The 14,077-nt window shown below is 47.8% G+C and overlaps 2 protein-coding genes across 2 annotated transcripts; both read left to right on the top strand.

Annotated features, from left to right (window-relative positions):
- Positions 1-2,112: 2,112 nt before the first annotated feature.
- On the top strand, positions 2,113-3,156 carry LOC129563819 (melanoma-associated antigen B4-like). Its single transcript, XM_088833740.1, has one exon. The coding sequence runs from the start codon at positions 2,125-2,127 to the stop codon at positions 3,154-3,156; it is 1,032 nt and encodes a 343-aa protein (XP_088689866.1). The 5' UTR covers positions 2,113-2,124.
- Positions 3,157-7,391: 4,235 nt separating this feature from the next.
- LOC129563818 (melanoma-associated antigen B5-like) lies at positions 7,392-8,417 on the top strand. The gene has a single exon (XM_088834256.1). It carries the CDS (start codon positions 7,392-7,394, stop codon positions 8,415-8,417), a length of 1,026 nt encoding a protein of 341 aa, XP_088690382.1.
- The last annotated feature ends 5,660 nt before the right edge of the window (positions 8,418-14,077 follow it).

Below are 14,077 nucleotides of genomic sequence, written 5' to 3'. Positions count from 1 at the left end.
TGTGGCAGTATGGCCCAGAAGTCATGAAATAACCAGCACAAACTTTCTCAGTGGATGACAACTGGCCCTTGTAAGTGATCACCTTAATAGACTATCACACAGGGACTGAAAGAGAAAACTTAGTACCACAAAAATTGTACCAAAGGACAGAAATTCGCCCCAGAACTTTCGAGCAATGTCCCTGTAGTTGACTAAGAGCCCACAGTGAGAGCTGTCAGGCTAAGGAGCCCCTTCACTTACTCTGCTGGGACTGTGTGGGGCATGGTTGGGGACACGGTGGAGTCATACCAGAAAGGGAAGGTTTTCCAGGCCCTGCCAGCAGTCTATATGAAGATCCTGAGTGAGATGTGAGGGGTTCCACACCACAGAAGGCAGTCTCCCATCCTTCCCTCTCAGCTCATCTTACCTGCAGCAGCCATTTCCTGGAAGCCTCAGGCAGAAGTGTCCAGAGGAGATGTACGTGCACGTCTCACCAGGAGTCTCGGGACTTGACGTCTCCGATGGGAGGCCTTGTCCTCAGGTCAGCAGACGGAACGGAGCCCACCACCTGCAGGGGTCAAGGGAAGACACGGAGGGTGGACGGAGCACCACGCAGCCCAGAAGACGGGGCCCGAAAGTGCCCTCACTGTCATTCTCAGGAGCGCCAGCAAGCCTGTCCGGCCAGACCAGAAACAACGCCTGCTGGGGTGCTGACGGCAGCTGGAGCCTGGGAGGGAGACCCGTAGACTCAGCTCAGTACAGGCAAGGTCTCAGGATGCGCTAAGATTCAAGGAAACACGCACATGCCGATCCTGCGGGAAGCTCCCCTGGAACCCCGCCCGCCCCGGCCCCGCCCCGGCCCCGCCCCGGCCCCGCCCCGGCCCCGCCCCGGCCCCGCCCCTGCTGTCCGCCTGGAGCCCAGAAGCACATGACCGGAAGTGACGGCCACGCACGCACGCTGGGGCCACGAAGCCATCTTTGAGAGCTACTGCCATCTTTGAGAACTGCCGTGTAGGGTGCCCCGACGGAGGACTCCCAGGTCTCATTAGGTGTCACAGGGTGAGGTGACGTGAGTTACCAGTGCGGGGACACACGTGCGGCGCGACCAAGCCTTTCCCTCTGAGAAGAGGGGGCCGGACAAGCCCCGGTCACCCTGCCCGTGCTCTCCCCTGCAACATTCGGGCCTGCATCTTAAGCCCCAAGTCCATCCCCTTCACCCAGGTGGTCTCCAGAGGAGGGCTTCGGTCCGGGGCTGGTGGACTCCAGTTCTGCTCACGAGGGAAAGCCCCGAGCCCTGTAGCTGAAGGAGGGACCCTCGCGGGTGGGGGGCACTGAGGGTCTCCACACTGCAGAACGGCGGCCACGCGAAATCCCCACCCCCTGCGACTTGGCCTCGGAGCATCCGGGTAGGATCCGGGCAGCTCTCTCGGCTGCGGGGCACCCTCATTGCGATCTCGGATGCGGGACACCGAGGGAGGAGGGGACCTTGGTCCGAGGGGTTGGTAGCTGGTCAGTACCGGGAGGATGTCAGGGCTCAAGAGGAGCCAGGGTGGGGACCATCCTCCCCGACACACGGGCGAACCAGGACCCTCCCCTGTGGTCAGCGCTTCCTCCCGGCCAAACACCGGAAGGGCGGCTGCGGTCTGAGTGGGGAGGTTAGAGCTTGCTTACACAAGGGCGGGTCCCGGGACCCTTAGGTGGGAGGCTGAGCGCCCCCTCCTCTCCTTCTCCAGAGTCACAGGGAAGGTGGCATCATCAACTTCGGAGCAGAAGTGGGATCGGGGTGGGTGCTAGGGGGTCGTTCCCCAGTTGTCATCCTAACTCTGAATGTGCACTGAAAGGCCATGCCTCCGCGGCCAGCCCCCACAGGGGGCTAACGCCCAGGCAGGGCTGTCTGCCTGCGCCCCAAGACTCACTCTCACTTCCTCCTCAGCGGTCTCAGGGGACAGGCTGACTAGGAGAGCAGGAGACCTGTGGGTCCTCGAGCACTGGACTCAAGGCCCCCTAAGAAGCGGACTTGGTTTCAGCCGGGGATGACTCACCCCGGTGAAGGTGCTCACAACATTTCTTAATCCTTCCTCAAGGTGCCCTCGTCGCCCGCCTTCCTAACTGCACGCCCGCCTGCGGTCCCTGACCCGTGTCCTCATGCCTCGGAAGCACAAAAACAAGTCCCATGCCCGCGGGAAACGCCAGCAAGTCCAGGGCAACCCTCAGGAGGCCCAGGCCAGTGCTGCTGCAGCCCCAGGAGAGGAGCGCCCCTCCTCCCCCTCGTCTGCCCCTCAGGGTTCTCCCCCGAGCTCCCCTGCTGCTGGCGATCGCCAGGAGCTTCAGGGAGCCGCGGCCCCTAGCTCTCCTGATGCAGGGCCTTCCTGCGCAGGATCTGATGAAGGTGCCCAGGGCCCAGAGGAAGAAAGGGTAGATGCCGCCCAGGCAGCCCGGTTCGCTCAGAGCATTCGCAAAGATCCTCTGATCAGGAAGGCCAGCATGGTGATGGATTTCCTGCTGGAGAAGTACACCAAGAAGGAGCCCATCACACAGAACGCCCTGCTGAAGGTCGTCGGCAAGAAGTACCAGCCGCACCTCCCTGAGATCCTGAGCAGAGCCTCTGAGCGCGTGGAGCTGGTGTTTGGCCTGGAGCTGAAGGAGGTCGACTGCAGCAGGAACATCTACACCCTCGTCAACAAGTTCAGTCTCGGGGCTGACGAAGGTTCAAGTGATGAGGAGGACCTGCCCAAGTCTGGCCTCCTCATGGCGCTCCTGGGCATCATCTTTATGAAGGGTGACCGCGCCACCGAGGAGGAGATCTGGGATTTCCTCAATGTGTTGGGGATCTATGCTGGGAGGAAGCACTCCATCTTTGGGGAGCCCAGAAAGCTCATCACCAAAGATCTGGTGCAGAAGGAGTACCTAATCTACCGCCAGGTGCCCAATAGTGATCCTCCGCACTACGAGTTCCTGTGGGGCCGCAGAGCTTATGCTGAGACCAATAAGATGAAGGTCTTGGAAGTTCTGGCCAAGATCAAGGATACGGTCCCGAGTTCCTTCCCAGACCTCTATGCCGAGGCTCTGAGAGATCAGGCGGAGAGAGCAGGGCTGAGAGGCCTTCCCATGTCTCCAGCTATGGCTGAGGCCAGTGCCCCTTCCAGGGCCAAGTCCTACAGCTCCTCCCACATCTAGGGAGGGGGGCAGGGCACCTTGTTCCTTTTGTGTTGGAAGAGAACAGTCCACCTCTTAAACAGCCCAGGTAGTAGGGGTGGAGGGAACAAAACCCATCTGTTCCTCACAGTTTTAAGTAGTACGGGAGTTTAGGTGCAGTTTTAACAAAATATGCATGTTTTCCTTTTATTCATATGAATCGTATCTAGTCAAATTAGATGATTTAGATTGGTAGGTAGGTAGGTAGAGGTGTTTTATATTTTTAAATGTTACTACTTTTCATAAGGTTTATTTTGCTTCAGAATCCAGGTTTATTAATGTCATGGATGTCATGTTACTGCTGCCAGGTTTGTGATTAGGAATTGGTTATTTGTAAACAAGTTGGAAAGACTTCAATATTTTCCTTATGGTCCAGAACGAGGTAACATAGCATTGAAATAGAATTTTCCTTGTAAATGTGTAAGGATCCTAGAGATAAATATTTGGGATCACAAAGCTTTCAGAATAAACACTGGTTTATTCTTCGTTTGTCTTCTTATCTGTCCTCTTTCCTTGTAAAAGTTAATAACATGGACTTAGATTTCTTAGCTTATTCACACTGTATGACACTTAAATCATAATAAAATAGACTCTTTGCTCATTATTTCCTTTTTCTCCCAAATTAATTGACCATCTTCTGTTTAGAAGGCTTTCTTATAGTACTGGGTTGGTAAGAAAATGAAGACCAAGCCACTGCCCATGGAAGTTTGAGTCTAGCATCAGGTACCATATAAGGAAGGTGGTGAAATAACTCTAAGGAATAAGCAAATCATAAATCAAAAGCGGGGAGGTGTGGAAGTGGAGGTTCCATATGAGAGCAAGCAAGTCTAAGTTACCTGATTAAGGCGGCATTGGGTCTTGGGAAACTTCTAGTTCCTTGCTGGGAGGTCATTTTCAGTCCAGATGCATGGTGGGCTAGATGAAGCCATGGGAGTGATGCCAGACACTCATAGGAGTGTTCTCAGAGATGAGGCTGCAAGTAAATCTGGAATATAGCTAAACCATATGTTCACAATTATTTGGGGATATCCGAAAACCATAGGGAATCTCAACATAGGGAATGGAAGGGGCCCTGTGCACTTGAGCCAGGGCAAGTGAACACTCAAACTAGGTGTTTTCACCAAAACCTGTCCAGAGAGTTTCAGTGGGTGATACCCATTGAAGCAAGATGCCATGATGTCACTGGACTGTCTTTTTCTGGGATGGGAGCAACAGAGCTTGCCCTGTTAAACGGGCAGTTTAATTAGGTTATGTTGAGTGTAAGTTAGAGCTTCCTTGGTGGCTTGGAGTTTAAAGCGTCTGCCTGCAATGCGGGAGACCTGGGTTCAATCCCTGGGTCAAGAAGAACCCTGGGAGAAGGAAATGGCAGCCCACTCCAGTATTCTTGCCTGGAGGAATACTGGAGTGGAGGCTGGTGGGCTACAGTCCACAGAGTCGCAAAGAGTCGGACACGACTCAATTTGGCAAACTTTCAAGGCTCAATTTTTACTGTCAGTGGTATTAAATTAGGGGTGGTTTGGACAAGAAAAGCACCTGAGAGGGAAGTTGCAGGACCTTGAGACAAATGAACTTGTACCTGCATCCATGAGGAGAAGATAACCCCAAACACATATGAAAACAGGTGCTCAAATAGGGAAATACTGGTTAGTTTTAGTTGCTTGGGAGCATTAGTGCTGATGTGGATTTGATTATTGTTTGGAGTGCATATTCTCTAATACAGACTGGAAATAAAATTATGTGATGAAAGTTTGTTATCATTTGGGGTCAAAATCATCTTCGTAATAACTGCCATTCATTCAAAGAACCAAAGCTTGTCTCATACTCTGCCAGGTGATTTATATACATCACACATGTCTGTGGTCCTACACTACAGACATTTTCAAACACAATATGCAGGTAAAGAAGCTGGAATATTCTCAAATTCAAAGCTCATAAATGACAGGAGCTGGACTGAACCCCGGCACTGAATTCCGCCAGAGCCCACACTGTGCCGCTCTTCCAGGTGAGGCCAACCTTGGGTCACACTTCCTCTTTCTGAACACTAGTCCAACCAAAAGGTATTTCACATGTTAAATAGCAGAATTTCATACCCCAAACGGTTTTGGAATAAAAAGCCCCAGAAATAAGTAACAGAAATATGAAAATAAATGTGAATTACGAATAAAGAGTGAGCATTCAGTGACAATTTATCTACAAAGGAAATGTCAGTAAACCGCAAAAATCAAGGATGCACAAAATCATTTAATTCAGAGCCTTCCTTTCAGAGAGTAAATCTGTTAGAGTGAAGGTTCTACAAGAGGCTGTGTCTGGTCAGTGAAGAGAAGGAAGAGATCAGCGTGTTTTCTCTGATGGCACACTACCTATGCTGGGGCCCCCTCCCGGACTGCAGCTTCCCCATCACTCCTGGGACTCAACCCATTCTCCGTGAGATTTGTTGCAGGCAGACCAAGACTTTCCAAAGGCATGTCATCTCCCAAGAAGTCTTTCATAGAAGAGACAGGAGTCAAGGTAAAGATAGACGAATGAGGACTGAGGAGACAAAACCACCTCACAACTGAAGTCCCAGAGAGACTGGCCTGTTTCTGCTCTCAGAAGGCCAAGATGGGGCTGCCAGGCTGAGCATTCCCTCACTTCTTTTCAGGGCTTGCAAGGACATGATCTTTGGTCTACAGGGGTCACCTTAGGTTGAAAGAAAGGGGAACTCCAGAGTACCCAAGTAGGCAAAGTAAGGAACCTGAGTGAGGTCATTACCCTTACACTGAACACAGAGGGCCCCAAGAAGGCTGAATCCTGATGCCATCCCTGAAGGACAGGGAGGAGTAGCCTCGTGTGGCATTCCCAGACTTTCTCTCTCTGGCACCACAGGGAGTGAGTACCTCAGTCTGAGGAGAGCTCCCTTATGTAAACAAAGAAAGGAGCCCCAAACCTGCCAGGAGTCAAGCTTTGGACTTATGAAACCCCCTGACCTCAGAACTCTGAGGAAACCCCACAGAACCCTGCCCTTCCTGGCATCCCTGGGATACCTGCTCATTGTTGACATGACATGCCCATTTCCTTCTATGACGTCACAAGGGGGTTTGGGACATGGTCCAAGGGGTATAGCCTAGGGCCAGCAGTGGGAGTATTTCCAGGTTTTCCAGAAACCAACCGAATACCCTGAAGACGAAGGGAACCACACACCGCATAACCATGTGATTCACCATATCCTCTGCGCCTCAGAAGACCAAGGACAGGTATGGACGGATGAGGAGACTCTTACTTCCTCCTAGGGGTCTCACGGAGTTGCTTGCCCTACTATAAGAAAGTATAGTAGTAGAAGGGGTGGACCTAAGGAGAAGGGAGGGTAGAATTTCAGGCCACAACAGAGGTCAAAGCAAGGGCTGAGGGATCATCTACCAATAAAAAGTGATAATGAATCCAGCCCTGTTCCTTATAGCCCTTGAAGAACCAGGGCAGAGCGACCAAGCTGAAGTTCCACCAACATTTATTTATATCAAGTGTGTAGAAGGTGAAACCCTTAGTATGAAGGTGCAGACACCATTCCAAGAAAGGGGTGGGGACACCAGGCCCTATGGGGAATGAAATGAAGGACTCTTAATGAGTGTCGAGGACTCCAGAGGCCGGGGCAGAAAACTTCCCACTGGGCACTCAGTACTGGGTGATAACTACTGACTGGGTGATAAGCTGAGGACCTCTTCACTTCTCAGAAATCCCAGGGAGATTTGTGATGCCAACTACAGAACAGCAGAGGGAATGGGTCCTATGACTGACCACTAGCTGGGCGGTGGTGTTGAATGTGAAATAACGGATGCCTCTGTGTAGGAGACTACCAGCCCCTTCTGTCGCTCCAAAGTGCCTGAGGCAGGGGTAGCAGGAGGCAGCCTAAAAGATCACTCTCATTTCCTTCAATATGTTTCCCAAAGTACAGGCTGATTAGGAGAATGGGAACCCTGGGGGTTTTCAGAACAGTGCCCTCAAGTAAACCACAAATGTAGCCTTCCTGATAACCAAGGTGGTATTTCCCTGCTCGGCTGCACACTCAACCTCCGTCATCCTGCGGGCCCTTACCACCTGCCCTCCTACTCACACTTCTAATCATTGTCCCGCAGCGCAGTCGTCATGCCTCGGGGTCAGAATCCTAAGCTCTGCATCCGTGAGAAATGCCACCAGGCCCGAGATGAGCCCCAGAGTCACAAGGGAGTTCACCCGCTGCAGTAATGGAAGAGCTTCCCTCTACCTCTTCTCTTTTAGCAGATAATTCACAGAGCTCATCAGCTCCTGGGTCAAACAGCACTTCCCAGGGGTCTTCGGAAGCCCCATCTACTACCAGCACTTTTTCAAGTACTTCTGACACAACATCTGATGAAGAAGATACCAGTCAAGATGAGGAAGATTCACGATCCTCCGATGTCTCATCTTCTACCGAGAACACCTACAGTGATACTCTGAACAGCATGACAAGTTTGTTGGAGCAGTTCCTTCTGTATAAGTATAAGATGAAGCAGCCCATGATGAAGGAAGACATGCTGAAGCTTATCCACCCAAGATACCATGACCGATTTGCCGCGATTCTCAAGAGAGCCTCTGAACACATCGAGGCTGTCTTTGCAGTTGACTTGAAGGAAGTTGACTCAACCACCCACTCCTATGACCTTGTCAGCAAACTGAACCTACCCAACAATGGGAGGGTGTGGGATGGTAGGGGCTTACCTAAGACCGGTCTCTTGATGACAGTTCTGGGTGTGATCTTCTTGAAGGGTGACTGTGCCACTGAGGAAGACATCTGGAAATTCTTGAATACGATGCAAGTATATGCTGGGAGAGAACGCTTCATCTACAGAGAGCCGAGGAAGCTCATCACCAAAGACTTGGTGATGATGAAGTACCTGGAGTACCGCCAGGTTGCCAACAGCGATCCTCCACGTTACGAGTTCCTGTGGGGCCCAGGAGCCCATGCTGAAACCAGCAAAATGAAAGGCTTGGAATTTTTGGCAAAAGTCAATGACACGGTCCCCCGTACCTTCTTATTACAATATGAAGAAGCTTTGCGAGATGAGGAGAGAGCTCGAGCCACAGTTCCAGCCAGGGCTGGAACGACTGTCACTCCCAGGCATGTTCCAGGCCCATGTCCAGCAGCTTCTCCCACCCCTACTGAAGACCAAGAGTTTTTAAAAATCATCCAGATAAGAAAATCTGACATCAAAATAGGGACTTTTGCATTCAGGGAAGCAATCCCACAATAAAACTGCTGGGGCAATGGAGTGGAAAAATAAAATGAAAAAAAATTCAAAACATGATCAACCTTAATGTTCTCCATCTTTGCTGTCTTCTGTTTCATAAAATTAAATAATTTATACCTCGATATGCTTATTTTAAAATGCAGGCGGTATTAAACCTTAACAAGTTAGACCTCTTACTGTCTTCATTTAGTTTTTGAGCATCTGCTCTTTGAAAGGCTCTATGCTAGTTCTGGGGCGGCTAAGATCGAGACCTAGCCTAAGCCCATACAACTTTAGAAAGAAGGAGCTGCAGTCATATAAGGAAGGAGCTGAGATAGCCTTTAGGAATGACAGGAAAGTACAAAGACTATCCAGGAAGAAATCTCTACCTGGGGTAACATACTGATTTGTTAAGCTTTCCACAACAAAACCCCACAGAATGGGCGGCTGAAACAACTGAAATGTACTTTCTCAGAGTTCCAGAGGCTGCAAGTCCAAGATGAGGGATGGTTTACCCTGAGGCCTCTCCCCTTGGCTGGCAGGTGGCCGCCCTCTTCACTTGGCATTCCTTTTGAGTGCGTATATCCCTGGTGCCTCCTTTCATGTCTCAATTTCTTCTTGTAGTCACATTGGGCTATGGCCCACCCTAATGACTTCATTTTAACTCAACCATCTCTTTAAAGACCTTATTTCTAACTACATTCTGAAGTACTCTCAGCTATGCCTTCAATATGCATTTTTGGAGGGGACACAATTTGGCCCCTAACAGACAGAAATTTAAGGTGTCTCTGCTCTTAGGTCAATGCAGGAGATTCCAGTGCACAGACTGATATTCTACGCACATCATCTCCAGGGAGACTCTGAGATGTAAGGGTGAACTCCCTTGAGGTGTGCAGGGAAGGAGTAAAGTCCTCATTTATCCCTTTTGAATTCTTGTGGTTAGACTACTAATAAACTTGACACAAGACAGGGTAACAGGAGAAAAAGAGACAAATTGCAATTCATGTGCACAGAAGTGTCACAGAAATGGGACCTAAGAAGTGGGCAAAGCAGGCAGCTTCTTTATTTTGTAGACAACAAAACAATTTGTGAGGAATTGACAGGACAAATAAACGTAGGTTTTAGGTACTCAACTAGTAAGGAATCTCAACAGAATCTGTACCCAGGGTAGTAAATTAAAGACTTAACAAGGTTTGTGTATCCAGCCTTCTCTGCTTGAACTGCCTATTTCTGGTTAGAAGGGTTTCCTTCTGCCTCCAGATGCAGGCAGTACATCCTTCATATGAGATTTATTCCCTGCTCTCAGGGAGGCAGAAATCGGGGGGCAGCGGAATGTCCCTCCTCTGTTGGCTGTTTCTTAAGTAACATGAATTCAAAATAATCAATACACCATTATGACATATTTGGGGGCAGAGTGTCCTAAGACTTAACAGTTCCCTCCTCTGAAACTTGCCTGCAAGTCTCACATGGTGAAAGCTGATCTGGTCACTATGGAGAGACAGAATGGATTAGTGGAGTCCTCCATTCCATAGCAGCAGTTGCATGGTTCTGAGAACAGTTCAGTTCATTTAAAGAACGGTATCTCATTTCAATAGCTGGTGATGCAGATGGACTCCCAAAGCTAGGTCTATGGTGCAAGCAGTATCAGGTAGTTATTAATAAGAGACATTTCTATGGAAACAAAAGAAAAGCAGACGTTAATGATTGGAGCTGATTATAAACCAGTTTCTGAGAACAGGGGGTAGTCAGACAAGAAGTTTTCTAGGTGTCAGGATCGAAGCAACTATTGCAGTTTGAAATGTCTCTATCACAGTTAGCAATATCTCTGGGTGATCAGGTTAACTTTCTGAGTGGCTCGTACAGCAATAGGCATGAAGTCTATTTGAACATGAGCTCTTGTAACAATTTCTCTGATCTTTGCGTCAAGTCATCTAGCTTCACGTTGCAGGCCTTCAGGAAAATGGCAATGTTAGTTCTCAGTGATTCAAGTCAAAAGAATGGGCAAGTGAGCAGATCAAGATGGCAGAGGTATTTCGCTCGGAGCTCACCATCTCCCCACAGATACATCAAAAAGTTGGGAGAAATTGCGGACTTTAGTAAGAAAGTTGCAGCTAGATTCGGATGGACACTAGAAAAATTCAGGATCCAACCCAGTTTTCAGGTAAATAATAAAACTTCAAGGAAACGTAATACCACTAGAACCTAACACCCACACATGTGTAATACACTTTCTATTGAACCATGTTTTTCTATCATCTCCCTCATTTCTACCAAAGATAGGAAAACTAAGACCTAGTTTTTTTGCAATTATTGCCAAATTCAGACTTAAATTGAAGAAAGTAGGGAAAACCATTAGACCATTCAGATATGACCTCAATCAGATCCCTTATGATTATACAGTGGAAGTGAGAAATAGATTTAAGGGACTAGATCTGATTGATAGAGTGCCTGATGAACTATGGACGGAGGTTCGTGACATTGTACAGGAGACAGGGACCAAGACCATCCCCATGGAAAAGAAATGCAAAAGAGCGAAATGGCTGTCTGAGGAGGCCTTACAAATAGCTGTGAAAAGAAGAGAGGCGAAAAGCAAAGGAGAAAAGGAAAGATATAAACATCTGAATGCAGAGTTCCAAAGAATAGCAAGGAGAGATAAGAAAGACTTCCTCAGTGATCAATGCAAAGAAATAGAGGAAAACAACAGAATAGGAAAAACAAGAGATCTCTTCAAGAAAATTAGAGATTCCAAGGGAACATTTCATGCAAAGATAGGCTCAATAAACGACAGAAATGGTATAGACCTAACAGAAGCAGAAGATATTAACAAGAGGTGGCAGGAATACACAAAAGAACTGTACAAAAAAGATCTTCACGACCAAGATAGTCACGATAACATGATCACTGACCTAGAGCCAGACATCTTGGAATGTGAAGTCAAGTGGGCCTTAGACAGCATCACTACGAACAAAGCTAGTGGTGGTGATGGAATTCCATTCGAGCTATTTCAAACCTTGAAAGATGATGCTGTGAAAGTGCTGCACTCGATATACCAGGGGATTTGGAAAACTCATCAGTGGCCACAGGACTGGAAGAGGTCAGTCTTCATTCCAATCCCAAAGAAAGGCAATGCCAAAGAATGCTCAAACTACCGCACAATTGCACTCATCTCACACGCTAGCAAAGTCATGCTCAAAATTCTCCAAGCCATGCTTCAGCAATATGTAAACCATGAACTCCCAGATGTTCAAGCAGGTTTTAGAAAAGGCAGAGGCACCAGAGATCAAATTGCCAACATCCGCTAGATCATGGAGAAAGCAAGAGAGTTTCAGAAAAACATCTATTTCTGCTTCATTGACTATGCCAAAGCCTTTGACTGTGTCGATCACAATAAACTGTGGAACATTCTGAAAGAGATGAGAATCCCAGACCACCTGACCTGCCTCTTGAGAAACCTGTATGCAGGTCAGGAAGCAACAGTTAGAACTGGACATGGAACAACAGACTGGTTCCAAAGAGGAAAAGGAGTACGTCAAGGTTGTATATTGTCACCTTGCTTATTTAACTTATATGCAGAGTACATCATGAGGAACACTGGGCTGGAAGAAGCACGGGCTGGAATCAAGATTGCTGGGAGAAATATCAATAACCTCAGATATGCAGATGACACTAACCTTATGGCAGAAAGTGAAGAGGAACTCAAAAGCCTCTTGATGAAAGTGAAAGAGGAGATTGAAAAGGTTGGCTTGAAGCTCAACATTCAGAACACAAAGATCATGGCATCTGGTCCCATCACTTCATGGGAAATAGATGGAAAAACAGTGGAAACAGTGTCAGACTTTATTTTTTGGGCTCCAAAATCACTGCAGATGCTGATTGCAGCCATGAAATTAAAAGACGCTTGCTCCTTGGAAGGAAAGTTATGACCAACCTTGATAGTATATTAAAAAGCAGAGAGATTACTTTGCCAACCAAGGTCCGTCTAGTCAAGGCTATGGTTTTTCCCGTGGTCATGTATGGATGTGAGAGTTGGACTGTGAAGAAAGCTGATCGCCGAAGAATCGATGCTTTTGAACTGTGGTGTTGGAGAAGACTCTTGAGAGTCCCTTATACTGCAAGGAGATCCAGCCAGTCCATTCTAAAGGAGATCAATCCTGGGTGTTCATTGGAAGGACTGACGCTAAAGCTGAAACTCCAATACTCTGGCCACCTCATGTGACGAGTTGACTCACTAGAAAAGAGTCTGATGCTGGGAGGGATTGAGGGTGGGTGGTGACTGGGACGACAGAGAATGAGATGGCTGGATGGCATCACCGACTCGATGGACATGAGTTTGAGTGAACTCCGGGAGTTGGTGATGGACAGGGAGGCCTGGTGTGCTGTGATTCATGGGGTCGCAAAGAGTCGGACACGACTGAGCGACTGAACTGAACTGAACTGATGCTTAATCTTAGTTTCCTCAAGTTATCTGCTCATATCCAAGTCTAACTGTGTCTGTCAAATATAACATTCCAGTCAAAGTTTCGGTAGTGTAGTCAGTGTTTCCACATGTGTCCTGCTATAAGAACAGATTCTTAGTGAGCTTTTGAAAAATAACTATTTTCCTAAGAAAATAAGAACACTGAGAGTTTGTAATTTCTGGGGTGATATGGTAGGGAAAGAAAAATTAATGTTTCAATTCTAATGACAATGGTATAATTTATCAAATGTCTGTGTTAAAAAATTTCCTTATATCTACATAATGAAAGATTTTAAAAAGATAGTAATCTTTCAAAAAAATCAGGAAAATTATCATCATATTCATAATTCATTAAGCCCTATGTTTCTAACTCTTATATTGCTAGAGTCCAGGTTTCGTATTTTTTTCTGTCAATCTTCCCTGAAGTTTGTGGGTCATAGGGACAATGATCATTTCAAGAAGCCTGCAAGGTTTTGGTTCAAGCATATATAATTTGCCCAGGGAAATATGTGTCTTGGTCACACTTGATAAACCAAGCAGAGAACACATTTTCTCACACTTTCTTTGCCACTGTAAGGGAATCAGCCTTGCAGCAAGGGAAGGCTTCAACTCATCCTGAAAGTAAAGGAATGAGAATAATATTTTGATGACTCATCTGTTCTGTTCAGTCTCTCGGTCGTGGCTGACTCTTTGCAACCCCATGGACTGCAGCACGCCAGGCTTCCCTGTCCATCACCAATTCCCAGAGCTTGCTCAAACTCATGTCCATTGAGTAGGTGATGTCCTCCAACCATTTCATCCCCTGTCGTCCCCTTCTCTTCCAGCCTTCAACCTTTCCCAGCATCGGGGGCTTTTCCAGTGATTTAAGTTTTCACATCAGGTCGCCAAAGTACTGGAGCTTCAGCTTCAGCATCAGTCCTTCCAATGAATATTCAGGACTGATATCCTTTAGAATTGACTGGTTAGATCTCCTTGCAGTCCAAGAGACTCTCACCAATCTTCCCCAGGAGGAACAAGATGGCAAGAGGAGTTGGTGGATGTGGAATACATCTCTCTCCACAGACACATCAGGAATACACCTTCAGACACAGAAGTGCATGCAGAATACCAGCTGAGAGTGGACAGGAGTGTATGACCAGCAGAAAAGAATATATGGAACCACACAGAACTCAAGATCAAGCCCTGAGCCTTTAGGATGGGTCCACTGGCTCCAAGATCCTAGACTACC

The sequence above is a fragment of the Moschus berezovskii genome, chromosome X (genome assembly GCF_049115385.1).
Source record: "Moschus berezovskii isolate FMDL1 chromosome X, NW_MosBer_1.0, whole genome shotgun sequence".
In the NCBI taxonomy this organism is placed as follows: Eukaryota; Metazoa; Chordata; class Mammalia; order Artiodactyla; family Moschidae; genus Moschus; species Moschus berezovskii.
The sequence above is the reverse complement of the archived record's forward strand: the minus strand, read 5'-3'. Positions and strand labels throughout refer to the sequence as shown.